At 47.5% G+C, this 26,887-nt stretch overlaps 1 protein-coding gene across 1 annotated transcript in view; it reads right to left on the bottom strand.

Annotated features, from left to right (window-relative positions):
- Positions 1-26,887, bottom strand: part of Sdk1 (sidekick cell adhesion molecule 1) — a 976,484-nt gene that overhangs the window by 168,969 nt on the left and 780,628 nt on the right. The window contains exons 18-20 of the mRNA XM_031338568.1: positions 12,692-12,807; positions 9,023-9,215; positions 4,903-5,001 (exon numbers count right to left, since the gene is read on the bottom strand). Of these exons, the coding sequence (XP_031194428.1) occupies positions 4,903-5,001; positions 9,023-9,215; positions 12,692-12,807 (408 nt within the window). The remainder of the gene's footprint in view (positions 1-4,902; positions 5,002-9,022; positions 9,216-12,691; positions 12,808-26,887) is intronic.

Raw genomic sequence — 26,887 nt, 5'->3', positions numbered from 1 at the left:
AAAAAAAAAAAAAAAAAAGCCAGGTGTGGTGGTTGATACTTGTAATGCTAGATCCCTCGGGCACAGCGGCCACAAGCCTTGCCTAAGTGGTGAGTACCTGGCCCAGTGTCAGAGTCAAGATGCACAGTGGTTGGGGATTGATCAATGCCTGAGGTAGACTTCTGGCTTTTTATCTGGCATCCACATCTGCACACATATACCTCCTCCCTCCCCAACCCTCTGTGTGTAAGGATGCCCCCCTGCCTGGCCCCCAGCCTTGGAGATGTGTGTGGTGGATGCCAGCAGCTCTGACCAGCAAGTGCTTCATCTTAAGTGCAGCTTGTGGCAGGAGGGAGCAGAGCAAGGAGTTGCCTAGAGCCAGCATTCCCAGCCACCTCCGACTGGGCTTCCTACCTGCTAGGAATGGCCCCTGCTAACGGAGACTAACGACCACGGGAGCTTCAGAAATAATTTTCTGTTGATCTGGAGTAAATTCTCTACAAGAGAGTAGTGCATCCAATCACAGACTGTCTGTCTGCATCCCGGCCCTCATAAATCAGAGTTTACAGGGGAAGAGTGGGAGATACTGCAATTTACAACAAGGGCACAATGGGCAATTTACTCCGGCAGGTGCTCCGCCGCCCTTGCTTGAAGCTTCTTTCTTATTTTGACCACAAAATAAAATGGAGGCATGGAATGGGGGTGGTCATTGAGGGTCAGGCTGATAAAGCATCATTTCCGACAGTCACCCCACCATAAAGGTCACATTGTCCACAAACCAACCTTTATCTGAAAGTGCCTCCCAAAGCCGCCTTTCAGCAGCGGGTAGTTTTAGACTACACCGTGTCTTTGAAGGGGGGAGGTGCATGCTAGCATTCCCTGACCTAGGCTTGGAAGGTCAGGTTTGTCTGCAGTTTCTCTTCAGTGTGTGTGTGTGTGTGTGTGTGTGTGTGTGTATTACTACCTTAAGTTTTGAGACAGTATGTCTTATTGGACCCAGAGTTCACCTTTTCTGTGAGGGTTCCACTTCCTTGGTGCAGGGAATGTAAGCGTGCTCTGTGCACCTGACTTTTCACCCGGGCTCTGGAGAATCAGGTTACATGCATGCGCTTTACTGACTGGACCATCTCCTTCACCACAGTGTTGACCTTCTTGGGGTTACAGGCCTGTCCTAGGGAAGACTCATGATTTTGGGGGTGGTGTCTACCAACAGGCTGGGCGTGGAGTATGAAGTGAGTAGCACTGGATGAGGTGTCCCAGGGGACAATGAGGGTCTGGTGGCATCCAGGTAATGACACTGGTTTGCTCGCAGTCTGCGAGAGCTTCCCCTGTGTAATGCTTCTCAGCACAGCAAGCACTGAACCCAGCTTATGTGTACATGGGTTTTTACAGAGTGGGCAGGAGTGTAGAGAAGCACAGGCCAGACAGTGAGGAGTGGGCCACTCTGGGCCTGATATGAAGGGCACAGTCTTCCTGAAGCTCTGACTAACAGTGGGGGCGGCCCGTTCTCTCAGCTGAGGCCACGGCAGAAGCAGGCCAGCAGAATCCAACTGGGAAACATCTGAGCTCTGAGGGTCAAGCTTCATCATAAACACTAGCCAGCCGCTTGCGACTACAGGTATTTGTTTAAATAAAGTATGAAAATGAGTTCATTAGGCGCCATTAGCTGGCGAGAGCAGATGATCATAAATTGGCGGTCCTGGCAACTAGCTTTCAGTCCTGGAATGTTGGCACAGCTCCACTGGTCTCCCCTGCCAGGCTATAAAACAAGAAGGAAGGGTGTGGGCAGTTTAGGAGGGGTGTGGGAGTTCAGGAGAGGTGGGGGTGTGAATCTGGGATGGGGAAGCCCTTCTGGATTAAGATATCTATCAAAGATTCTTAGCCAGTTTCTAGAACACAGTGGATGTCTTGGACTGGTGGGACTGCCTGCTTTTCTCACTCTTTGGCCCTGTTATCAGAGTCAGTGATGAGTAAGGCTCTGATTCAGTCCCCAGATGGGTCCTGGGGACCTGAGCTAGACAGATGTTCTTTCTGAGGCTATTGAGATGGCGTGGTCAGTAAAGTGTTTGCTCTGCAAGCACGAGGGTTTGAGTTCAGTCCCCAGGACCCACGTGAAAAGTGTGCTATCTGTTTATAAACCTAGTACTAGGGAGGCTCCAAGTCAATGAGAGACCTGTTTTTTAAAAAAACCAAGGTGGATTGTGATTGAGGAAAGACAACTGAGGATGTTTTCTGGCCTCCACACATACAATATACACACACATCTGTACACACATGAGCAGAGTCTCTTTCTTATACACACTCACACATACACACATCCACATATACACCCTCCACTCATCCACACATCCACATATGTGCACATGTACATTATACATACATGCATGTACACACACACACACACACACACACACACACACATACACACTTCCCACAGAGCTCCTATTACACGGATGCACCATCATCATCTCTCTGTTCCCGTTTGTTTCTGCCTCTGACATAAAACTACACTGACCCACATCAGATCTGCTGCTCCCTACCGAGTCCCCCCCATCCCTGCCTGGGTTTAGGTCCTTTGCTTTGGGCTTGGGGAAGCATTCTTATTTACATGTTCTGCTTTTGCTCTCCTGTGCGGGAGAAGTACCACCCACCCACAGCACATCTAGCCTCTGATGCCTCACCCGAGTAGCAGCCATCTCTGGTTCTAGAGGAAGCACACTGTCCAGGACAGGCAGAATCAGGTGGACAGCTGATGCAGCTTAGTCAATGGCTAGGGTCTGAGGTGGGTTAGTTCCAAGGCTTTATGTGATCTGCAAAGCACTGTGAGGGGCTCTGGGGGACACAGCTGTGTCCCCAATCCTGGGTAGTGTCTTGGGTGGTTACCAGGATCACTACTGAGAACTCAATGGCAGTGAGCCTGTTGCAGTGACAGTCTAGGATGTCCCTTGGCCAAGCATACGTTATGAGCCAGTATCAAAAACTTATTTCAAGATCATGGAGCACCATACAATTGGATACATCTTATCTTGGGCAAGGCTGTGGCTACAAAAAGACAGAGGACATGGGCAAACTCTGAGGGGAGGAAACAAGATGGCCAAACTCAATGGGGATTCATGGACCAAGCAGCTTGGTGGTACCCAGGAGGTGGCCAAAGCACATGGCACATATGCTTTTCTTTAACTTTGTATGCATTAAATGTGTATGTAGATGTTCATGCAGCTGTGTGCATGTGGTGGCCAGAAGACAACTGAGGGTGATATATTGAGAAAGGTCTCTTGGTGGCCATGATCTAGCCATTTAAGCTAGGCTGGCTGGCCATAAATCCCTAGGGACCTGACTGTCTCTGTCTCCCCAACACTGAGGTTACAAGTACATGTAAAAACAGGTTCTGAGAATTGAACTCAGGTCCTCACTGAGTCAGCTCCCAGCCCCATTTGTGTTATTACTAAATGTGTTATTTTCACATATTTGGTGCACACATACAGTCATTGGGAGTTACATACAGTATTGCTAGGTGTTTCTTTGGCCCTGGGCTTGGGGAAACCCATTGTGGGGTGTGGTAGGGAAAAGGGGCTCTTCCAGGTAGAACAGGAGCACAGTTTGTACCTTACTCCCAGCATGTGATTACACAGATGGGAAAGGGGCTACCAGGGCCACCTCTGAGCTGTGTGATCATGGGTCCGTCACCCTCAGAGTCCTTGATATGCAGTTAGGGTAGAGGACATGAACAGTCAGTCAACAGAGAGGAAAAAGCAGTGTATTGCAGTGTTGCAGAGGTGGCATAGCATGGGGGAGGGTTCAGAGCAGCCACTGGTATTGCTTAGGTTGCTCACAGAAGGCAGGGCCCACAGCAGTCTGGCCGGCAACCACAGAACACCTTGCCTCTTAGCACAGCATGGCTTGTCTGCTCAGTTCTCAGACACAACTCAATGGAAGAGCATGAATTTCCTTCAGCAACTTTCAGGAAATAAAGAAATTAATTACTGTCTAGCATGAGGAGGCCCCAGTGACAATCCATAGTAACATAATAACAGTCTTGTGATGACCCCGGTGCAGGTGGCGCACGCCTTTAATCCCAGCGCTTGGTAGACAGAGGCAGATGGATCTCTGAGCTCAAGGCCAGCCTGGTCTACAGAGTGAGTTCCAGGACAGCCAGGACTACACAAAGAAACCCTGTCTTGAAAAACCAAAAAGATAAAAAATAAAAGAGTCTTGTGAAAGAAAGTGACTCCTTGCAATGTGGGGAGGGAGTTATTGTCAAGGGACAACCATGCACAGTTTACCTTGAGCTTGACTCAGTTCCAGGGGTCAAGGACACCTTGAGCCTGAGGCTCCTCATCCCCAAGCCTTTGCTTGGCCTTAGGTATCTCACTCAGGGTGTGGTGGGGCAGGGAAGAAAATGGGATTTAGAGCCAGAAGTCCAGGGCTTTGTCCTGGCCTTGCAACTCATGACAGAAGGTGGAAAGTGGAGAGAGATGTCAGCACTGTAGCCAGTGCCCTGCTAGGAGGTCACGCGCACACAGTAGGGATGTTTGCTGAATACAGAATCTCCCAGCCTCAGTTTCCTTACCTATAACATGGCTAGAATATCAATACACTTCCACATTGTGCCAAGGACTGAGCTAAATACATGAGGAAAGACATCTAAAACTGATGGTTTTTTTGTTGCCTAAAGAGAACTCTGCAGTGTCTGAAGCAGAGGATAAACTCCCAGCTCTGAGGCTGCTGTCTATACAAGGAGATATGTAACACATCCTTGGAGCCCCCACCATCAGGGTTATGGCCACCACACAGCCAGGAGGACTTGTTAGCCACACCCAGGAGGCCTGGGTCCACTCTTAGCAGCTTTGTTTGACACGAAGGCCACCCCTTCTTGTTAGGACGCACTTCCTGTTTTCCCTTTCCAGAGGAAGGGCTGCTTACCTATAATGATGCCGTTTCTCTCCAGGGGCTCCTGCCAGCTGACCTTGAGAGAGGTGTCCAAAATCTCTGTAAAGCTCAGGTGCCCCACAGCTCCCGGTTCTACCAATTAAAAATAAAGAGGTCTGTTAACATGAGAGCCTGGAGCCCTTTCCTCAGACCTGTGTTGACAGCTTTAGCTATAGAAAGGAAGTGTTGAGACAGGGCCAGCAGAAGCCTGTAGGAAAGAAACACCAGGAGGCGCACAGTTGGGACGAAGGGCCAGGTGCTCAGGGTATGCTCTCTGTTCTTGAGTGTGTTACTTTGCTGGCTCCATGCAGACAAGCAGGGAGGTGAGAAAAGTAGCTAGGACCTTCAGACACAGCTTCTGCCTTTCTCTGATCCAATCCAGTAAAATAACCTGCCTGGTTAGACCTGAAAAACATCAATTGCTTGGTAGACTATCACTTCTTTAGAATCCTCCATTAAAGGGTTGGGGTGTGACTCTATAATAGAATAACCTGCCTAGAATCTCCCAGTTAGGGGTATGGCTCAGTGATACAGCCCCTACCTAGAATCCCCCAGTGAGGGGCTGAGGTGTGGCTCAGTGGTAGAGCCCCTGCCTAGAATCCCCCAGTGAGGGGCTGGGGTGTGGCTCAGTGGTAGAGCCCCTGTCTAGAATCCCCCATTGAGGGGCTGGGGTGTGGCTCAGTGGTAGAGGCCCTGCCTAGAATCCCCCAGTGAGGGGCTGGGGTGTGGCTCAGTGGTAGAGCCTCTGCCTAGAATCCCCCAGTGAGGGGCTTGGGCATGGCTCAGTGGTAGAGCCCCTGCCTAGAATCCCCCAGTGAGGGGCTGGAGTGTGGCTCAGTGGTAGAGCCCCTGCCTAGAATCCTCCAGTGAGGGGCTGGGGGCGTGGCTCAGTGGTAGAGCCCCTGCCTAGAATCCCCCAGTGAGGGGCTGGGGGTGTGGCTCAGTGGTAGAGCCCCTGCCTAGAATCCCCCAGTGAGGGGCTGGGGTGTGGCTCAGTGGTAGAGCCCCTGCCTAGAATCCCCCAGTGAGGGGTTTAGGCTTTGGATGAGTACTTGACTAGAATCTTCCAGTGAGAGGGGCCAGGACCCTGGCTTTTATGGCATCATAGAACCTGTGGGAACCAGAAATGAAGCCTAGAGCCAAGGGCAGTACCTGCTCACATGACTCAGAAGTCTAGTTTCTGAACCCTTCCCTCCCAAAGGATGTTTCAGGAGCCAGAGAAAGTGCAGCAAAAGGCTTGCACCATAACATCCTGCCTTAGAGGGAAAACGGGAGTTTGGAGAAGCCCACACACCGCCCTACAGTCCTCTCAGTCAAGGACGTGCTCTGGCCAGGAGGGGAGCACCCTCCTTCAAGGTGCCTTACCACGGCTCCCTTGGAAACCTGCTGGCAACACATTCACTAAAGCTTCTGTGTGAAGTTGGGGTTCTTGCTTGGGCTTCGGGAGAGGAGGTCCTAGGCTCTTTTCTGCCTCCCATCAGCCCTGCCACACAAGCAGCAGCCCGTACCTTGCTCCTCCCTAGAACTATGACAAAACCCTAACACAACTTATGAATTTTAAAGCAAGTACAGCTTTGGAAGGCACACTCATGGGAGGTGAGATCAGGAGAGCCTTCACAGGGGGGCTGAAACACTGACAAACGCCACTTCTCTCAGTGGAAGATAGTAAAGTGGGATGCTGTCAGGACCATGTCATCCTCTCCCGACTGCGAGCGTCCAGAAAGATGTTTTTTGAAGCGGGTTGTTCTTTTGCGATCGATGTCGTAGCAGAGGAAGCTACGGCTCCTTTTATATTCCCAGTGTTTCTGCTTCCTGGATTCCTGCCCAACTGTGCTGTCCTCTAACTCTGTAAATGTCTAGCTTTCAATTGATACTCTTTTCTCTGTACCACGACCCTCCCCCAGCGTGTTCCCATCTCACTGGGGCTCTGCAGAAGGCCTACAGCTAGCAGAGCTTACGTCTGTGGCACAGCAGAGGCTAACTGCCAGGGCCCCAGCCCAAACAAGCTGCACCCCCAAAGACAACTGCACTCCTACCTTCATGAGGGCGCTCCATCCTTCTAGAATGGACAAAAAGGTCACCTGCCTACTAAAAATGGCGGTTCAAGAGCAGGGGAGAGGTCTCAGTGGAGGATCTGAGTTCTTGTGTGGCTGCATGCATGTTTGTCTGCCTGTTTGCATGTGTGGGGCCATCATACACATGTGGAGGTGTGAATGTGTGTGCATTTGTATGTTTGTGTGTGTGACTGTGTGAGAGCTTTTTTTGTGTGTGTATTTGCATGTGTGTTTGTGTGTGTGCTAGTAAGTATATGTGTGTTTGTGACTGTGTCTATGTTTGTTACTGTGTGTGTATGTTTGTGACTCTGTGTGTATGTGTGTTTGTGGCTGTATGAGTGTGTGTGTATTTGTAACTGTGTATATGTTTGTGACTGTGTGTGAGTATGTCTGTATGTTTGTGACTATGTGAGTGAGTGTGTGTGTGAGTGTGTGTTTGAGTGTGTGTGAGTTGTGTGTATGTATGTCTGTGTTTGTGACTGTGTAAGTGTGTGTGTGTGAGTGTGTGTTTGAGTGTGTGTGTGAGTGTGTGTGTATGTGAGTATGTCTGTATGTTTGTGACTGTGTGAGTGAGTATGTGTGTGTGAGTGTATGAGTATGTCTGTATGTTTGTGACTGTATGAGTGTGTGTGTATGTGTGTGTGTGTGTGTGTGTGTGTGTGTGCACACGTGCATGTGGAGACCCGGGGTTGATGCTTGGAATCCCTCTCGGTGCCTTTCTAACCTATTCATTGAGGTTGCTCTCTCAATCAAACCCAGAGCTTGCCCATATGTCTAGTCTTACTACCTGACTTGATCTGGGGATCCTTCTGCCTGCCTGCTAAGGTTGAAATCACAGCGAGCCTCCACACTCACCCAGCATGTCTGTGGGTTCTGGGGATCCTCCCTCAGGCCCTCACACTTGCCTAACAACTGCTTTAGCACCAGTCACACCCAGGATCTGCTTCTAAAAATGTATGCTCAGCGCACTTGTGGGCAATCATCCCGGCAGTGTCCTGCATACATTTATGGTTCCCAGCTCTTGTGGCAGAGACAGGTGGATTCCAGAGGCTCACTGCTCAGCCAGCCTAGCCTAGTGGGTAGCTCCAGGTTCATGAAAAGAATCTGTTTCAAGAAATAAGATGAAGTGATTGAGAAAGATGCTGGACCACCCCACCATATAAAGTCAATGTGTCTCAAAATAATAAATAAATATATTATGCCAAAACATGGATCTCAAATAATTTTGTTAACTGTTTTTTTTTTTTACTTCACATTATATCATGACAATTTTACTCAAGTGTTTGAAATCAAAGTTTGGGTTTTTTAATAGCTATAAGACATCTGTTACATGACCTTTTTATCTCTCTCCCAATTGTTCCCATTTGGGAGATCTAATGCTTTTCACTGGTTTTCATTGTAGATGACTTATCATGAGGCTCCTTGGGGTTTTGTTTGTTGTGACATTTTTTGAGAAAATGATTTGCTCTTTATCCCAGGCTACCCTCAAAGTCCTCCTACCTCAGGTTCCTGAGTGCTGGCATAAGTACATGCCAGTGTGCCCAGCTAGGGGTGCCCTTGCCTATAGTCTTGGTATGCCTATAATTACTCCCTCAGGTACCTTCACCAGACAATGTGTCCTTGACACAACAGTTGCCTGAGAGCAGACAGGGGCCTGTGGGAACTGACTGAGTGGGGCTAATGCAAAGTCCCAGTGTAGTGGAGAAAGAGTAGGTAGAGAGGCATGGCTGGCAACCAAGCAAACAAGTGAGGGATTCAAATTCAGGGTCTGAATAATGATAGCCAAGCTCAGCAGGACTGAATACAGTAGGTCTACTCCGTCCATGAACACAGTAGGACTAGTCCCTCCACTGTTGTTCCCAGAGACCCTGCTTTTGTACAAGGTCCCTTCCACATTCCAAGGGTCTCCTGCCCTTTTGCCATTTGGGAAAGCACTGCTGGGATGACTGCTCTGCAAGTGCACTGAGCTATGGGGCTTCCTGGTGCCAGCTGCATTGTGACCTGGTACAGTGAGTGGTCCCTGAGAAAACAGGCTCAGACACAAGGAGAGGGATACTCACTGTCCTCATGGGTCCACACGAGCTGAGGTGCGCTCGGAGGCCCATCACCCGGGGTGGTAAAACACAGGACGGATGTGAAGTAGGCTGTGAATTTCTTCAAGTTTGTTATGTACCCATGATGGATTCCGTGGAAGTCAGGAGCAATAGTGACTACAGTGACAGTCTCGGCAGCATCTGCTGGCCACGCTAGGAGCTGGTAGGGAAAGGGTTAAAAAAGACCTCTTTAAACCACATTTCTTTACTTAGCTGTCAATCAAAACTATATTTTACAATTAGTATGTTTTTAAAGAAAGCATAGTCAAAATTCAATAAGTCCATAAATGTCACATCAGTTTTCCCCTTTTCATATTTGGGGATAAAACAAGAGTTTTACACATGTTAAGCAAGCACTCTACTTCTAATCTATATCCCTAACCCCTCACTGGGGGATTCTAGGCAGGCGCTCTACCACTGAGCCACATCCTAGCCCCTCACTGGGGGATTCTAGGCAAGGGCTCTAGCACTGAGTCACATCCTAGTCCCTCACAGGAGGGATTCTAGGCAGGCGCTCTACCACTGAGCCACACCCCAGCCCCTCACTGGGGGATTCTAGGCAGGCGCTCTACTACTGAGCCACATCCTAGTCCCTCACAGGAGGGATTCTAGGCAGGTGCTCTACCACTGATCTATACCCCTACTTACTTTTTTACATTTTTAAGTCTTGAGACAAGGTTTTACCAAGTTTCCTTGAACTTGTGACTCTTCTGCCTCAGCCTCCCAAGCAGCTGAGCTAGTAAGCCTGGCTACAAATACTATTACATCTTATTATCCCATTTCAAAAAAAGTTGAGTTTAAAGTATGCCTATATATTTTTGTACACTCACATACATATATTTATATTCAGGAATGAAGTGGCTGCTACATTTGTTACAGTAATGGACACTCCCTTACATCTCCATCTCTATCTTCTCTTAGGATACTACTGAACATGGATTTTTTTTAACAATGAGGAGCAAAGATGACATCATCTGTTAATTCAACTAATTAGCATGAGGAGATAAACACAAATATTCTCCAGATAGAAGTATACCCTGACTCAAAATAATTCAATAGGAACAATCTTAATGATTTATAATTGATGTTATTCTAGTTTCCTGGAATGAATTTTAGGAGATAGGTTAGAATTTTAAATAAAGAGCATATACAGGGACTGGGAATGTTGCCAGTTGATAGAGGGCTTAGCTAGTATGCGGGAAACTCTGGGTTCTGCTCTGGGTTCTACTCCAGTACTACATAAACCCAACATGGTGGCATGTGCTTATAATCTAAGGACTGAGGAAGTAGGAACTGGAAAATCAGGAGTTCAAGTTCAAGATCAACCTTAGGTGCATACTGAGTTTGGAGTCAGCCTGCTACGTGAAATTCTGTCTTAAAAACAAAGCAAGAAATAGCATATATGTACCTGTCTCTGTGTGTGTGTGGGGTGTGTGAATGTGTGTGTGTGTCTCTGTGTGTGTATGTGTCTGTATGTGTATGTGTATATATCTGTGTGTCTGTGTATGTGTCTGTGTGTGTGTCTGTGTGTGTATGTGTATGTCTGTGTGTGTATGTGTGTGTCTGTGTGTGTGTGTCTGTGTGTGTGTGTCTGTGTCTGTGTGTGTATGTGTATCTGTGTGTGTGTCTGTGTGTGTTTGTGTGTGTGTGTCTGTGTGTGTGTGTCTGTGTGTGTGTGTCTGTGTGTGTGTGTCTGTGTGTGTTTGTGTGTGTGTCTGTGTGTGTGTCTGTGTCTGTGTGTGTGTATCTGTGTGTGTGTCTGTGTGTGTGTCTGTGTGTGTGTGTCTGTGTGTCTGTGTGTGTGTGTCTGTGTGTGTGTCTATGTGTCTGTGTGTGTGTGTCTGTGTGTCTGTGTGTGTGTTTGTGTGTGTGTATGTGTCTCTGTGTGTATATGTGTCTCTGTGTGTGTCTGTGTGTCTGTGTGTGTCTGTGTCTGTGTGTGTGTCTGTGTGTGTGTGTGTGTCTGTGTGTGTGTTTTTGTGTGTGTATGTGTCTCTGTGTGCATGCTCCAGGAAAACCTGCTTTCCTGCTTAGGCAACGCTAGATACGTGTAGTGAGTTTTAGTCTCCTAACAAGATGCATCTCCAGGACTGAGTCATTCTGAAAGCCAATGGGCAGCAGGACGCAGTGCATCTGTGCAGATCAAACTGACAAGCCTGCCATCAGAAGCTTACAGAGTTCTCGCCACTCAGACCTGGCAGGAGAGTCAAGAGTGATGGAGTCTCGGGCTGATCAGTATGAGCTCCCTTCAAAAAAGCATCTGCCTTCAGATACCTCTGAGGAAGAAGCAGAGGCATGGCACCTTCCTGGCTGGGCCTCATCACAAACAAGTGTCTGAGTGAGCTCAACTCAAATGGCAGGCAACAACAACCTTTTGAAGCTGAAAGCATTAGTGGTTCACGCTTCTCTGAAGGGGCTTCCCGAGACTCCTGCTAATGGAGTCAGCCTCCCAAGTCCAACCAGGAGAAGTTCACATACAGGAAAGGAGCTGTATGCATCCAAGCCCATCTTACCCAGCTATAGATTCTATGGCTGGTCTGTTCATTCATGCATAGTGGGCGGGCACCCTGGACCCTGGACTCTTTTCTGCTCTCTACTCTTTAAACAGAAGTATAATCAAAACAGAGAGGAAAATGGCCTCTGCTGGACAGCAGTCTCCTCCTCATGAATCCCTGCCCTTGGATCTGTGTTATAGGAAGAGCGCTTGGACACAGGCTGACTCCAGTGAGCCCACATAGATCTCCCTTATGTTCTTGTTCTCTCTCTCTCTCTCTCTCTCTCTCTCTCTCTCTCTCTCTCTCTCTGTGTGTGTGTGTGTGTGTGTATGTGTGTGTGTGTATGTGTGGTGTAATGAATGTGTGCATATACGTATGATGACATGTGTGTATATATGTACCCATAGTTGTGTTGTGTGTGTCTTTTTTGTTTTTGTTTTTTCGAGACAGGGCTTCTCTGTGTAGCCCTGGCTGTCCTGGAACTCACTCTGTAGTCTAGTATGGCCTCCAACTCAGAAATCCGCCTGCCTCTGCCTCCCAAGTGCTGGGATTAAAGGCACTTGCCACCATCACTCAGCATGATGATGAATGTGTGCACATGTATACTGGCATGCATGTATACGTATGCCCATGGATGTCCATGCATGTGAAGCCCCGAGTGTCTCCCTCAATCATTGTCCATCTTAGTTTTTGAGGCAGGGTCTCTCACTGAACTTGCAGCTCACTGATTCAAGTAGGCCAGCTGGCCAGCAAGCCCCCGGGATCCCCTATCTCTGCCTCCCTAATGTTGGGATTACAGGTATGCATTAATGTGCCCAGATCTTCTCATTTTATAGGTTCACAGGAGCTTCCCAAGTCCTCATGCTTGTATGGTAAGTGCTTTACTGGCTGACCCATCTCCTAGCCTTCCCTGAAGTCCATTACTCTGACTAGAGCCTGTTTTCTTGTGCCCTCTTCTCAGCTGAACATTTGAATTTCTGGCCCCAGGATAGCTGAGAAGACCGAGGACAAATGGCAGCTCCACCAAGGTTACAGTACTCTACGTTTTATGCCCTGGGTTTTTGACCACATAGGAAGGGTTGAATCCAGAGTATGATATGATCAATACTGCCCATGGAGGTTCCCAAACCAGGCCAGGTACCTTGTATCCCTGGTTGATGCCATTGATGAACTGCTGGGGCGGCGGGTTCCACAGGAAGTGCACAGTGGTGGAATTCACAGCCTCTGCCTGCACGTTCTGGGGGGGTGCAGTGGGCACTGTTCCCATATGGAGGTGGAAGGCAGCAGCACAAATGCCAGGAGGCCCCACGGGGAGAGGAGAGAAAAGAGAAACCTTAGTCACCACTCAGGACTCAAGAACAACACAGCACAGATGGAAGGGAGGTGTCTCCAAAGCTAATCTTTGTGTGACAACAAAGAAGAATCGGTCCATTTCTGTGGGAGTGTTGCTTCCTGAAGACAGAGGCAAGAGCTGTATTAGACCATGTCCTATCCCACAGATGAGAGATGGACAACATACTAAATCTTTCTCTATTGTTTCCTCAGTTACCTCTATTGCCACCTCAGATCAACATGGCCAAGAATCTAGAATGGCCTTTCACTTCCTATGTTCTGAGATCCCCTTCTACTTCCAAGGTAGCTTTTATTGTTCTCTTGACAGACTTGGGAAGAGAGACACTCAACTGAAGAACCACCTAGATTAGATTAGTCTGTGGGGAATTGTCCTGACTGATGATTCATGTAGGAGGGCCCAGCCTACCATGTGCATTGCCATTCCTAGGCAAGTGAACCTAGATTTTGTAGTATAAGAAAGCTAGCTGAGCATGAGTTCGTGAGCAGCATGCCTCTGTGGGGGTTTTGCCTCCAGGCCTTGCCCTGTATTACTTCCCTCAGTGATAGACTGTGACTTGGAAGGAAAGCCAAGCAAACCCTCTCTGCTTCAAGGTTGTTTTAGGTCATGGTATTTATCAGAACAACGAAAAAGAAACTAGAATCTTCTATGTATGTGAATGTCTTTGTATTCCACATTTAAAAAAAGAGATTTATTTATTTATTTATTTTTACTTTATGTATATGGAAATTTTTTTTCCCGCATGTATGTCTATGTACCATGTGTGTGCCTGGTACTCAAGGAGACCAGAGAGGGTATTGGATTCATTGGAACTGGAGTTATGAACGGTCCAGAGCTGCCATATGGGTGCTGGGAACTGAACCTGGGTCCTCTGCAAGAACAAGAAGTGCTCTTAACCACTAAGCTATAGCTCCAGCCCCTTCTATTATTTGTTGTTGCTGTTTGATGCAGGTTCCCAGAGAGGATATTTAAGGGGGGGGGGCTGGAGATTTCCAATTAGCCTAAGCTGGCCAACCAGTGAGCTCTGGGGAATCTAGCTTTCTGTCTTCCCAACACTGGGATTATAAGCATGTACCACCATGACTGGCTGTGGGTGTCACACTCAGGTCTTTGTGCTTTCTAAGGCAAGTACTTTACACAATGAGCTACTGTCCCAGCTGCCCAAGAAACTTAGAGGAGGGAATGGTTTATTTGGCTTTACTTACGGGTCACAGTTTGTCACTGAGGGAAGTAACACAGGCAAGGACTGGAGGCAAAAGCCACGGAAGAATGGTGCTCAGTGGCTTGTTCACTGGCTCACCATCACACTCCTCCTATGTGTATTACTGTTCATTTATACACAAAGAGCTACAGGCAACTAGAGAAGGCTGATATCGGGAGACATAATCTTTCTCTGGGAAGACAACACCTACTGATTATTCAATACCAAATGGTCAAACCCCAGAACATACACACAAGTAGCACTATATACACTGAGCAGGGTGCATTTATGTACTTTGGAATATATGTGAACAGAACTTAACAAGAATGAATAAAAAAGGGGGGGTCATAAATTTGAAAGAGAGTAAGAAGAGCATGTAAGAGGGTTTAGGGGGAAAGAGGGAAGGGGGCATGACATAATTATATTACACATAAAGCCCAGGGTGGTACCATGGTCATGTTAAGAATGTCAGCCTAGAGCTGAGGATCTCACTCAGTAGGTAGAGCACTGCCTAGTATGCTTGAAGCCCTGGGTTCATATCTAGTACCACATAAGCCAGACGAGGGAACACAGACCTATAATCTCAGCTCCAGGGAAGAAGAGGGAGGGGGATCATGCACAGCTGTATAGTAGTCTAGGTTAGTCACAACCCTCAAATAAACAAACAAACACAAATAACTTCATGTGCGCAAATCTTTGTTGTCTCATCTCATGCAGAGATGAAAGAATCGGAATCCATTGAGTCTCTCAGGTGACTCTTCCAGACCCTGTTTCCTAGCCATCTGCCATCTCCCATGACCATGGCCTACTCACGGGCTTCCCCTCCACACAACATAAGCAAACTGATCGATTTCCCTTGCAGTAAGTATCTCATGAACGTTGTGGATTAAATATAGTCCCGAGGACGGCTGTGTCTGGGGTGTAGCCTGTTGGAGAGAATGTCAGAGCCACTGAGGGAAGTAAGGTCTGGCAAACAAGAGGATTGTGACTCTCTATAGCCCACAGACCTGAAGAGGTCAGTCTGGTGGCCGCATTTGGAAATAGAAGGAAAAACACCTTGTCACTCATTGAGACGAGGAGGGGTGTGTGTGTGTGTGTGTGTGTGTGTAAATGAAAAGAGAGAAGAGGGAAGTGGGAGGGAGGAAAGGAGGTGGGAAAGAGAGTGGAGGGGAGAGGAAGGAGGGGGGAAAGGGTGGTGAGGGAGGGACTGGTTGACGTGCAGCTGGGCTAGGGAAATTTTACTAAGGCAAATAAAGGCTGACTCTTCAAGAGCTTCAGGTGGAGAAACACAGAGGAGCAAAGGTAAGATGTGTTGGTGTTTCACAGAAGAATTACACTGGGTATTTGAGGAATAATTAAACAACTCAGAATTATTACCCAGACACTCAAATAAATAAGCAAATAACATTACAGACAAAAAAGAGACTCACAGACAACAATCCCTCATGAATACAAGTTCAAAACACAATCAAGAAAAAAACTAAAAGATCAGATTGAACAATATACCACAATGGGTAATGTAGCCTTATCTGGTGGGATTTATCTAATAAACACAACAGTGGTCCAATATTTGACTATCAATCACAAAAAACTACCAGACCAAGAGAATGAACAGAACCCAATCTTAATAGGGTTAGGAAAAGCATTTGATAAATTTTAAGATCTAATCATGATTAAATAAAAAAAAAGACACCTTTCCACCAAGTAAGAATTTAAAAGAACCTGGTAAACTTGATAAAGGGCATCTATAACTCGCCTGCAGCTGCGATCTCATTTGAGATGAGTGCCTGAAAGATACTGCCCTGTGATCAGGGACAAGGGAGGGAGGATGGAACACATCGGTGCAGCTTTTCTATTCTGTAAGTCCAGACCAGTGTAGACAAGAAAAAGGGAGGGGGCGAACAGAAAGGGGAGGTGTAATATGACTGTCTACCTCGAGAATCCACGTCAACTCCAGGAAAGCTCCTAGACCTAAGAGAGGCTAGCAAGATTACAGGTTATAAGGCCAAAGCTCACAAATCAATTCTGTTTGTAAATGCAAGTGATAAATAATTGGAACTTGAAGTTTAAAAACTAGAGGGAGATGGGTCATTTGGTAAAGTGCTTGCTGTACAAAGCATGGGAGCCCCACTTCAGATCTCTAGCACCCACATTAAGAGGGTAGGAGGGACTCTGGGGAGCATTTGCCAGCCACCCTCACCAAACCAGTGAGCTCCAGGCCAGTGAGAGACTCAAAACCACAAATGAGACTGTGTGCTGTGGAGTGATACCTAAGGTTGACCTTTGGCCTCTACACACTTGTGCACATACATATGACCCCCCCCAACATTTAAAGCAGCAATGAAAACACAAAAGTAGATACAAATCTGTCAATGTGTGAAATCTATAATCTGAAATATAAGCCACTTAAATACCAGCCCTAAATAAACATTGTGGAAGAATACTGATGGACTGGAAGGTCAGGAGGGCAAGGGGACTGTTTTCCAAAGTGGTCCAAAGTTAACATGAGTCCATCAAACACACAGCAAGATAATCTTTATCAACTGAAAAGGAGATTTTCAATTTACAGGGAAAAACCAAAGGAACTAGAATAGCCAAAGCAATCTTGAAGAAAAAAAAACTGGATAAACTTTATTATATAATTAAAGATGGTATACATCTATAGTAATTAAAGCAGGTGACCCTGCAAGACAAATGAATACAATGTCAATGCCACAGAGAATTCTAGAAATGAGTCACACAGGTACCAACTGGTGTTCAGAACAGCACACATGATTCTATAAATCTTGGACACTGCCATCAAAATATAAAGAGAACTTCCAGAAGTACTTCCTGCCTACGGATCACACACGGGCTTCAGTGCAAGCCTATTAATCTCAGACTACTAGAAAAATGTGTCACTGGACCAGGTGACAGCATGCAGGGGTGGTGCTCCAAGGTCCTTCTGTGAGATGAGCCAGAACCAAAGGCCACACAAGGCTGAGTGCAGAGCATGGCTGCTTCAGTGGCCTCCCAACCTCAAGTCCACTGGTGGAGCAGGGACAGATGGTGTTGTACCCCTGGGGTGACAGTCACTACTGATTCTCAGGAGGACAGGATCTACATCACCCGGGAGAGGTGACCATGGGCAAGTCTGTGAGAGGGTTCCTAGACTAGGTTAACAGATGTGGGAAGACCCAACCTCAGCACCCAGGGATCCCAGGGATCCAGGGCTGGATAAATACAGAGAAAGCAAGCTGAGCAACAGAATTCACCTCTCTGCTTCCTGTCTATGCATGCAATGTGACCAGGTGCTTTACATTTCTGCCACAATGCCTCCCCCACAATGATGGAGAGTACCCTCAAACTATGAGTGTAGGGCAGTGTTGGGCAGTGGTCTGCTCAGGTAACTTAAGCTTAGTCAAGTAATTGGCTTTGAGCCCTGGAGCCTTCATGGGCAGTTGTCTGCTTGCAGGGGGCAGAAGGAGCTTTTGGCTCCTGTTTCAGTCACAACCTCTCACAGCTGCCCCCATAGGAGATGTGTGCTCTATCAGGCAGACAATGCCCCAAGCTCCCAGCATTCTAGCTGGACCCTATAGCCAGTCATCTGACCACAAGCCAGACATGTCACACCCCATACAATAAAAGGGGTGGTTTCTCCCCTCCCTCCCTCCTTCCCTCTCTCTCTCTCTCTCTCTCTCTCTCTCTCTCTCTCTCTCTCTCTCTCTCTTGCTCTTTGTCTCCTCTCTTGCTTTCTTCCTATCCTTTCTCTCTCTCTCCTTCTCTTCTCCCCCCTCTCCTTTCCTTTTCTCTACTTAACTGGCCTATTTTCTCCTTCCAAAATAAAATATCTCATTTATACATTGCCTCCTTTTTAACTAATGTGCCGTGTAGCCACAGGTCAGCACCAGGAAGAGAGAGGGACCCAGGCCTCATCAACACCAGACCCTGCTCTTGGTATAACATGTGAACAAAAATCAACTTTAAGTTGCTTTTCTCAGAGTATTTTCTTATCACAGCAACAGGAAGAACAACTGGGGTGAAATACTGCCCAGCAATATGGAGAACCAATTGCTTTAGTACACGATCACTATGACCCCTAAATACACTGTACTGTAATCCCAGCACTTGGAAGAGGGAGGTAGAAGAATCAAGAGTTCAAGGCAAACCTCAGCCATATAGAAAGATTATGTGGGACCCTGTCCGCAAACAAACAACAAATTGCACTCATTTCTCTACTAGAAAGGAGCCAGTTCAGAAGACTCCATATTGAATTCCTTCCTCTACATGCTAGTCACCTCTACGAGGAGAGAAGACAAGTGGCTGCTGAGGACAGGATAGTTGGATGATTCATACATCCAATGCAAAGGGGCAGGACTAGGAAGCTGAGATCATGTGACTGCCCAGTATCCACCACTGTGTGGACGGTGGATTAAAAATATGTATCTAAAATGTGACGCTGTATACCACTGAAGAGAAATTACACCGCTAGTTATCTCAAAAATATCAATAAGTATTCATAAAAACACCAAGTGTCTGTTTGTCTCTCCTGTGTGTATGGGTGTGAGTGTGTGTGCATTTGAAGGCACAGGTTCAAGCTTGGATACAGTTCAGACATTGTTCCTCAGGTGTTGTACACTTTGTGTTTTGATGCCGGAGGGTCTCTCATTCACTTGGAATAGCCAGGCAGGCTAGGCGGGCTGCTCCCTAAGCACTGGAGGACTAACTATCTCTGTCTCTCCAGAGCTTGGATTGCAAGCATGAGCTACCAAGCCTGGTTGGGTGTTTTGGTTAACATGAGTTCTGGAGTACTGAACTTGGGTCCTCATGTTTGGATAGGAACTGAATCATCTCCCCTACCCCCAGAGGATTCATGTCCATAATAATGATGGGATTGTGGCACATCCTTTCTGGGAGTCTGGGGGTGGAACCATGTGTGAAGTTCACAGACCCTGTGCTGGAGAAGCTGCATATAGCTGCACATAGTAGGAAGTCCCTAGGGAGCATTGCTGACCACTGCCAACACAGCCACTTCCAACTGCCCCCAATCTCTAATACTAGGAGCTACCTATCCATAACTCTGTTGATTCTTGACCCAGAAAATCAAGGCATACAACACAATGTTAGTGCTTCAAACCTCTCCATTTGGTGCTGGTCTTTACGCAGCAACAGAAACAGGGACAGTGTAGGGCCAAGGAGATGGCTCAGTGGCTAAAGTGTTTGGATTCCAAGCACTCACATAAATGCAAGGCTTGGCAGCCTGCCTGTGTTCCAGCCTTAGAAGGCAGAGACAGGATTCCCCAGAGCAAACAGCCTAGCCCTATTGGTGAATTCTGGGTTTTATAGAAAAGTCCTGTCTCAGTGAATAAGGTGAGAGGGTGATGGGGGATGATGCCTGATATCAACTTGGGCCTCTATGTCTATGAGCATGTAAAAATATGTACATATATGCAACACACACACACACACACATATACATGTATACGTACACACACACACATATATACACACATGCACACATACACACATGTAAACATATGTATACACGCACACAAGCACACATGCAGGCACATGCCCCCAAAGAGGCACATATGCATACACACACGCACACATACATATACACATGCACATGCATACACATAGGCACACACATATACATACACATATACACATGTGCACACACATACACATATGCACACACGCACATGCACAATGAAAACAAAACAAAAATGAAACAAGGTTGCTGTGTGTCAAAAGAAAAAAGAAGGGAGAAGGAGAAAGGGTGAGAAGGAGGAGTCGGGGCTGCTGGGAAGTGACTAAGGTTGTCTCCCCCTCTTAGAGCCTTCTGTTAGTTTTCCTTTGGGGGTCTCCTGAGAGTACATGTGCTAAAGGGTCTCTTTGCAATCTATTTCTGCCAGGCTGGTAACACTAGGAGGAGGGAGGGCTCCTTGAGGTTGTTCTTGGACCTTGCCTTTCTTATCTCACTGGCCTCTTCCTGGCTGCTGTAAGGTGGTAAATGGGTCTGCTCCACTGCAGTTCACACCAGTATGTCCTTCATCACCATGATCCTGAAACACCAGGGTCAAGCAATTGTGGGCTGAAGCCATGAGCCAAAGCAGCCCTTCCCCCTCCAAGCTGGCTTCTCACAAGGCTCTGTCACAACGATAGAAAGCAGACTCCCTCCGCCCTGTTCTCCAAGGCAGCTTGGGTGACTCTGCTCCGGCATTCCATCAGCCCCAATTACTGCCTGTGCAGTTCCGGCATGCTTTCCTGCCACATGTTCACCTCTCTGAAATAAGCCAAGGAACAGATGTTCAATAAATACATTCTGCATCATTTAAGGAAGCGTCGTTTCCTGAAGTTTCGAGAGGGCTTCTGCACCTTTGCATTGCTCCCTGTTGGGTAGAAATCCTGCCCTTCATTCCACAGCCAGAGCCTCTCTAAGCCTCAGGGAGGTCTCAGAGCACCAAACGCTAGGGGTGACCTCACCTGTGTGGGCCAACAAGGAAGCTGCTTCTTGTCTGAAAAAGTTAATTTTGGTTGTCAACTTGACCATATCTGGGATGAACTGAGAAACACACCTCTGGGTGGACCTGTGAGCACATTTCCCCACATTTCCCTGAAGAATTAACAAGATGAAGGAAGATCCTCTTCCAGAGTGGATACCTCCTGGAAGCCACCCAGTCCTAAACACCTGTGAGGGAAGGGCTGCTGATTTTGCCTGCCTGCCTCCCCTTCTTGCTGATCACTGCATCTACTTTGAAGCTTCTCGGCCGATGCTCCAGCATCTCCCAGGCCTTCAGAGACAGGAGCAGCTACTGGGTTCTCATCTTCTTCAGCATGTAGACAGACATCATTGGATCGCCAGCCTGTATCTGATAACTGCCCTTTGTGACATACATTCATTCTGTCAAATCTGTTCCTCTAGAGAAGCCACACATCTACATCTTCCTTCTTCCTTACATGAAGTCTTGAGTCATAGTAAAATAAGAAACCAAATCAAACAATCCTTTCACCTGAGCAACCTGCCAGTGGAGCTATAGCATCCCAAACTCTGCCTCTGCCTCTCTAACCCCAGCCCTGGATGGACGCCTGTTGTCACCCCGAGCTCTATGAAAACATTAGCCATTCTTAGGCCTCTTGTGTTCCCAGACCCCTTGCTTCCTTTTCTCCCAATGACTGTCATTAGAAGTGACTCATATACTTGAGGACAATGGAACTGAAATATTCCCCCAAGAGAGACAAGAAAAGAGCTGTAGCCAGTAAGCCCTTCCAGGCAGTGTTTTCAAAGGAAAGAACAGTTATGGCAGGGGTGGTGTTCATTAATGCAGTGACTTCACCCTGCTCCATCTGGGGAAAGGACAGGCGCTGGCCCATAGCTCCCGGAAGAGTGAGGGCCACAGCCTGATTTCGCAGAGCTGGCTTCCAGCCTAGCCTCCTCCCAGACTTCCTGTTGGAAGCTGCCATCTCCTGCTACTCAAAGTAAGGCCTCTGGGGACATTTTCTCCCCATTGTCTAGCAGCTAAGGTCTGTACTCCTAAGAGCAGTCCTTGTAGCAAACTCAGCCTGCTGAAGTAACCACAGGCGTTAGATTCTTTCCTGATTTATGCTGCAAAAGAAAAGGTGTGTGTGTGTGTGTGTGTGTGTGTGTGTGTGTGTGTGTGTGCGTGCAATCTGGGCATGGTGGTGCATGCCTTTAACCCTGCACTTGGGAGGTCGGTGGCTCTCTATGAATTCAAGGCCACTCTGGTGTATATCAGGACAGCAGTTCACCAAGTAATCACACACCCCTGCCCAGGCCTGGGTCTGTTCTCAGTGTTAAACTGCATACAGCCCACACCTCTGTATAATTGTCTCTATTTGCAGACCCAAGCACAAGAAGCTCTGCCATGTGGGGGTAGGGTAGGGGGTGGGGCTTAGCTAAGGTAGTTAACAAAAGAAAGGTAAACCAGGATGGGGGCGGAGCCATGGAAAAGTCCAAAGTTGGTGAGGAGGCTGTGGCTGTGACCTTCATGTGAGGGAGGAAGGAAGAGGCTGCCTAGGGCAAAGTGGCCCTCTAGGGCCTAGGGTCATGTGGGCCATGGAACACTGATGCCATATAGCATGAGGCACACCTTGCCTCCGCTGCCCTGAACTTCAAGCTGGATGAGTCACATCTACAAACTCTACACAGGCATTGCAGATGAGTAAACGGAAAAGGTCGGTGAGTCGGTAAAAGATTCGTGTCTTTGGTGTAATTAGAAGCATATCTCAGAAATGAAGATTTCGGAAATGAATGGCAGCCAAATCAGACAGATGCCAACGCTACTGAAATCCATCATTCTTTAAACAGTAGGATGCAAAAACAAAACAAAACAAAACAAAAAGACTGTAGCTCCAACAGTCAAAGGCCTAACTGAGGAAACATTGAGTAGCAATACACTCACTGAGTATTCCTAGAAAAAGAGGGGACGAGGGGCATACAATCTGTTGGTTTCCTGTGACGAGCAGTACTGTAACAAACTGGTCAGCTAGATCTTCTTTCCCCAAACCAAAGATGTAAGATAACAAACTGATCCCACTGGAAGACCCATTAGGTCAATCGGTAAGTTAGAATTCTCCAAACAGACTTGGGCTTTGATTTGCATGTAACAAACTCAGTTTCATGCCTGGAAACTGCATGCTTGTGCACCATGTGTGTGTGCCCTGTGTATGTGTGCGCACACACCAGTATGTGCACAGCTATGTTTCTTTACACATATCTGATCCATGCATGGTGGCTTCTTGCTACACAGACAGATCCTCTCTTTGCATTAATGTAAAGATTCAAGGTTCTTGCCTGCATGGAGCTGAGAGTCCAGCAGAAGAAGCAGATGCGTAGGACAGTGGATGATAAATGCTGCCAAGAAGGGTGGCAGAAATTTCCTTATGAATGATCCATGGATGGGGGTCATTCCAGAAAGAGACCAGTAAGTAAAAACTGCTAACTTTAAAACAAAGCTCCAACTTAGACCTTGCTAAGCATCCTTTTGTTATGCTGCTCCACAAAGTGACAATAACCACATTCTGGTACATAATGCTACTCCTGAGCTGGGTGGTGGTGGCTCATACCTTTAATCCTAGCACTTGGGAAGTAGAGGCAGGCAGATCTCTGTGAGTTTAAGGTCAACCTGGTATACAGAGTGAGTTCCAGGACATCCAGGACTACAGAGAAAAACCCTGCCTCAAAAAACCTGATGATGATGATGATGATGATGATGATGATGATGATGATGATGATGATGATGATGGTGATGATGGTGATGATGGTGATGGTGGTGATGGTGGTAGTGGTGGTGATGATGGTGATGATGATAAAAAATAATGCTACTCCTGTGCACCTTCAGAGTCAGAGGCATAAGCTGCCTTGTTGAGGATGCCCAAAGAATTTTGCAGACTGAAGAAGTAAAAGAAGTCACCACAGAAACACCTACTCCACCCTAAGTTCTCATCCAGGGGCTCACAGCAGCCCTGCTCAGCATCCCCAAGCTTAGCTCCTTAGGCACTCAGACAACTTTCTTACCACATAAGTCACTTTGCTCTTCTGCAGCACACTGTAATTTGTAGGTGGAAGAGGAGAGGAGACAGGTTTTACATAGTCCAGCTGGCCTTGATCCTCCTGCCTCCACCTCCTGAGTGCTGGGATTATAGGTGTACACTGCATTGTTCAGTTTACTTTCTCTGCTGCATATCCTAAAGGGGTTTTTTCTTGCAAGACAGAAACCTATTGGCTTTGATCCATCTCCTGGGCACTTGCTCCTCACAGATACACACAGCAAGGAGACCATTTCCCACTCTTAAAACCTCTAGCCTGGGGCTGCCAAGCTAAGCCTTTTCTCATGAGCCCTGCTCACTCTAGGTTCCCTCTGAGGACCTGGTTTTCTTGCCATCCCTATGGTCGGTCACTTCCACACTCCATCAGGCACCATTGAGCCACCAGGTGGCATGTCATAGTGATCAGCTGACCAGCAAACTTGTCCTTTTTGAAGAGAGGTTAAGGTCAATGTCAAGGTATCCAAGTTTCTGATTCAGTTGTGGGACACCATCCTCTCTGAGCACAAGCATCATGGTGTCTTTGCCAGAGAGGCTGTTACTCCCAAGAAATGCTCTAGCCTGGGCTTGCTGGCATTCAGTGGGAAGGATACCACCTCTCATCTGAGATTCCATCCATGCCCTCCTACACTCTCTCCCAGCTACACACGACTCTGCCCTAGCTGCACGTGGTCCTGGGCCATGGGAGGTGCCATATATAAAGTGTTGAAGGGTAACTGAAGGCTGCAGGGCACCTCACTTACACAGCTATAGGGGACTTGTCACCTATGGCAGGGTGAGAATTTTCAGTGGTGCAACCATATGGTCCTGTAAGGGACCCCTCCCCCATGTTCTGTTAATAAACCCAATCAATGCATTGATTCTCCAAGGTGGGCTGGGGTGGAGTCATTACTTTGGTCTGTTGTTGTTGTTGCTGTTGTTGTAGGCAGATGTTGGTTTATGTCTCACCAGGAAGAACTCAAACCATAGATGTTGACTGTGATCCAGGGAGGTCTCCCCATCCCCAGTGACCCCATCACACCTAACTGTGACATTTCACATTACCCCTGCCATAGTGTACTTCTCTCTTTCCACCATCAATCTAACCAAGTAACTTGGTTTGACTCTGGGTGGGATTGATGGTAGACACCTTCATTTCAACCCTCATGATCATCAGGTTGTCTCCATTTCTTCTGAATCACGGGCCAAAGATGGATGCCTGATGTTGCAGCCGGAGTCAGCCTTCAAGTGTGGATCCATCAAGCTTGATGTTGTACAACATGGGAATTCAACTAAATGTTTGCTGCCCAATCTCTACTTCATTGTATCTACAGGATGCTTATAGATAAATTAGTGAGTAAATGAATCAAGGAAATTCATGTCCCCATAGGAAATGTGGTACTTGGATCTATCAATGTAGTAATGTTGCCTATAAAGGAAGCAGGCTGGGGGGGGGGAGAAGGGAAGGAGGGAGGGGGGAGGAGAGAGAAGGAGAGGGAGAGGGAGAGAGAGAAACTGAGAGAGAGAGACTGAGAGAGAGAGAGAGAGAGAGAGAGAGAGAGAGAGAGAGAGAGAGAGAGAGAGAGAGAGAGAGACTGACTCCTCATATGGCCTCCTTCTTGTCCTCTGAAATATGGTCTTTCACTGGGACCTGGAACTCACCAAGTAGTCTAGGCTGGCTAGCCAGTGATCCACCTGTCTCTACCTCCACAGTGCTGGGATTTTAAGTGTTATATCCTCACAATGGTTTTTCAAAAATGTACATTCTGGGGCTCAAACTCAAGTCCTCCTGCCACTGAGTGAGCCATTTCCCTAGATCCTTCTTCTGGGTCTTTTTGCAATGTCCTCCATCTCCTGTAAGAAAGTGATGGTTCTAATCTCAACAGGAAGATCAAAGCCAGGGAGCAAGGATGCAGAAAGAGCCCAGTTTGTCCTTAATGACTTCTCCCAAAGGAATAAAGACATACAAGCGAGTTCAGCAGCCATCCCTTCAGATGTGCTCACACCTCCCCTGCATCTGCCTTTCTTTCCAAAGCTGTGGATATAACTTAGGAAATCCTGCTACTGGGGTTCCTGGAGTCAGCGCTGGTTCCTTTAGGCAGCACCACCTCTCTGTAGTCACAGATCAGTAACAGTGTGTGTGGAAAGCTATGGCTTCCTTGAGGAGCTTAGGCCAGTCTTCTAGAGACAGATTCCCCTTGGAGCTGCCAGTCAGGGTTTGCAGTTTTAGTTCCCTGGAATGACATCCTTCTACTCTGGGCATCTGGAGGGGTCCCCATGTTAACCTCAGACATGGCGTGAAATACAACTATCTAGGACCCACCTCAAACCTGCAGATTCTGGGAGCTCTGGCCAGAAAATGTGGATTTAGGAGCTTCTACAGCAGCTCTCAACCTGTGGGTTGTGACCCCTTTGCGATCAAATGACCTTTCCACAGGAGTTGAACATCAGATATCCTGAATATCAGATATTTACATTATGATTCATAACAGTAGCAAAACTATAGTTATAAAGTAGCAATGAAAATAATGTTATGGGGGGGGGGGGTCACCACAACATGAGGAACTGCATTAAAGGGCTGCAGCATTAGGAAGGAGAACCCTAGGGGTCACTGGCCCATGAACTGTGACGTGAAGTTACTGCCCAAGGACCTTTGTCCCAATTATTTTCCACTCTCTCCCTCCCTCCTTTCTTCCTTCCTCTCTTCCTGTTTCCTTCCTCCCTCCTCCTCTGCTTTCTTCCCACACTTACTTGGACCTTTTTTCTCCCCTTCGGCCCTCCCGTGCTCCTCCCTGCTCCCCCCTTCCTCCCACAGGTCTTACTTGCACTCTGTCTCTAGTTAGAGCCTAACTACTGAACAGAGAAGAGCCCCACACCACGAACCCTCTCCTTCCTTTTAGAGCAGACATGTCGACTGCCCCCTGCAAGACCTTCAATAACGACACCAGGCCAGACACTCCCTGCAGCCCACACCCTCAATACAGCCTGCAAGTCGGACAAATGAAGATAATTCAAAGCTCATTTGGGATACCCTCTGGTAAATGTCAGCAAGAGGGTTACAGGCCAGCCCTGCCTCCCTGCCCCTCTGTTTCCTGCTCTGCTAAGATGTGAACAGACTCTGCTGCTTCTCCTGCCATGATGAACTGTATCCCCTCCAACCACAAGCCTCACAGAACCTTCCTTAAGCCACTTCTTTGTCATAGCAATGCTACAGTATAGAAGGAAGGAAAGAAGGGAGGGAGGGAGGGAGGGAGGGA

Source organism: Mastomys coucha, unplaced genomic scaffold (assembly GCF_008632895.1).
Source record: "Mastomys coucha isolate ucsf_1 unplaced genomic scaffold, UCSF_Mcou_1 pScaffold22, whole genome shotgun sequence".
In the NCBI taxonomy this organism is placed as follows: domain Eukaryota; kingdom Metazoa; phylum Chordata; class Mammalia; order Rodentia; family Muridae; genus Mastomys; species Mastomys coucha.
Note: the sequence above shows the minus strand (reverse complement) of the source record. Positions and strands in the feature narration are given on the sequence as shown.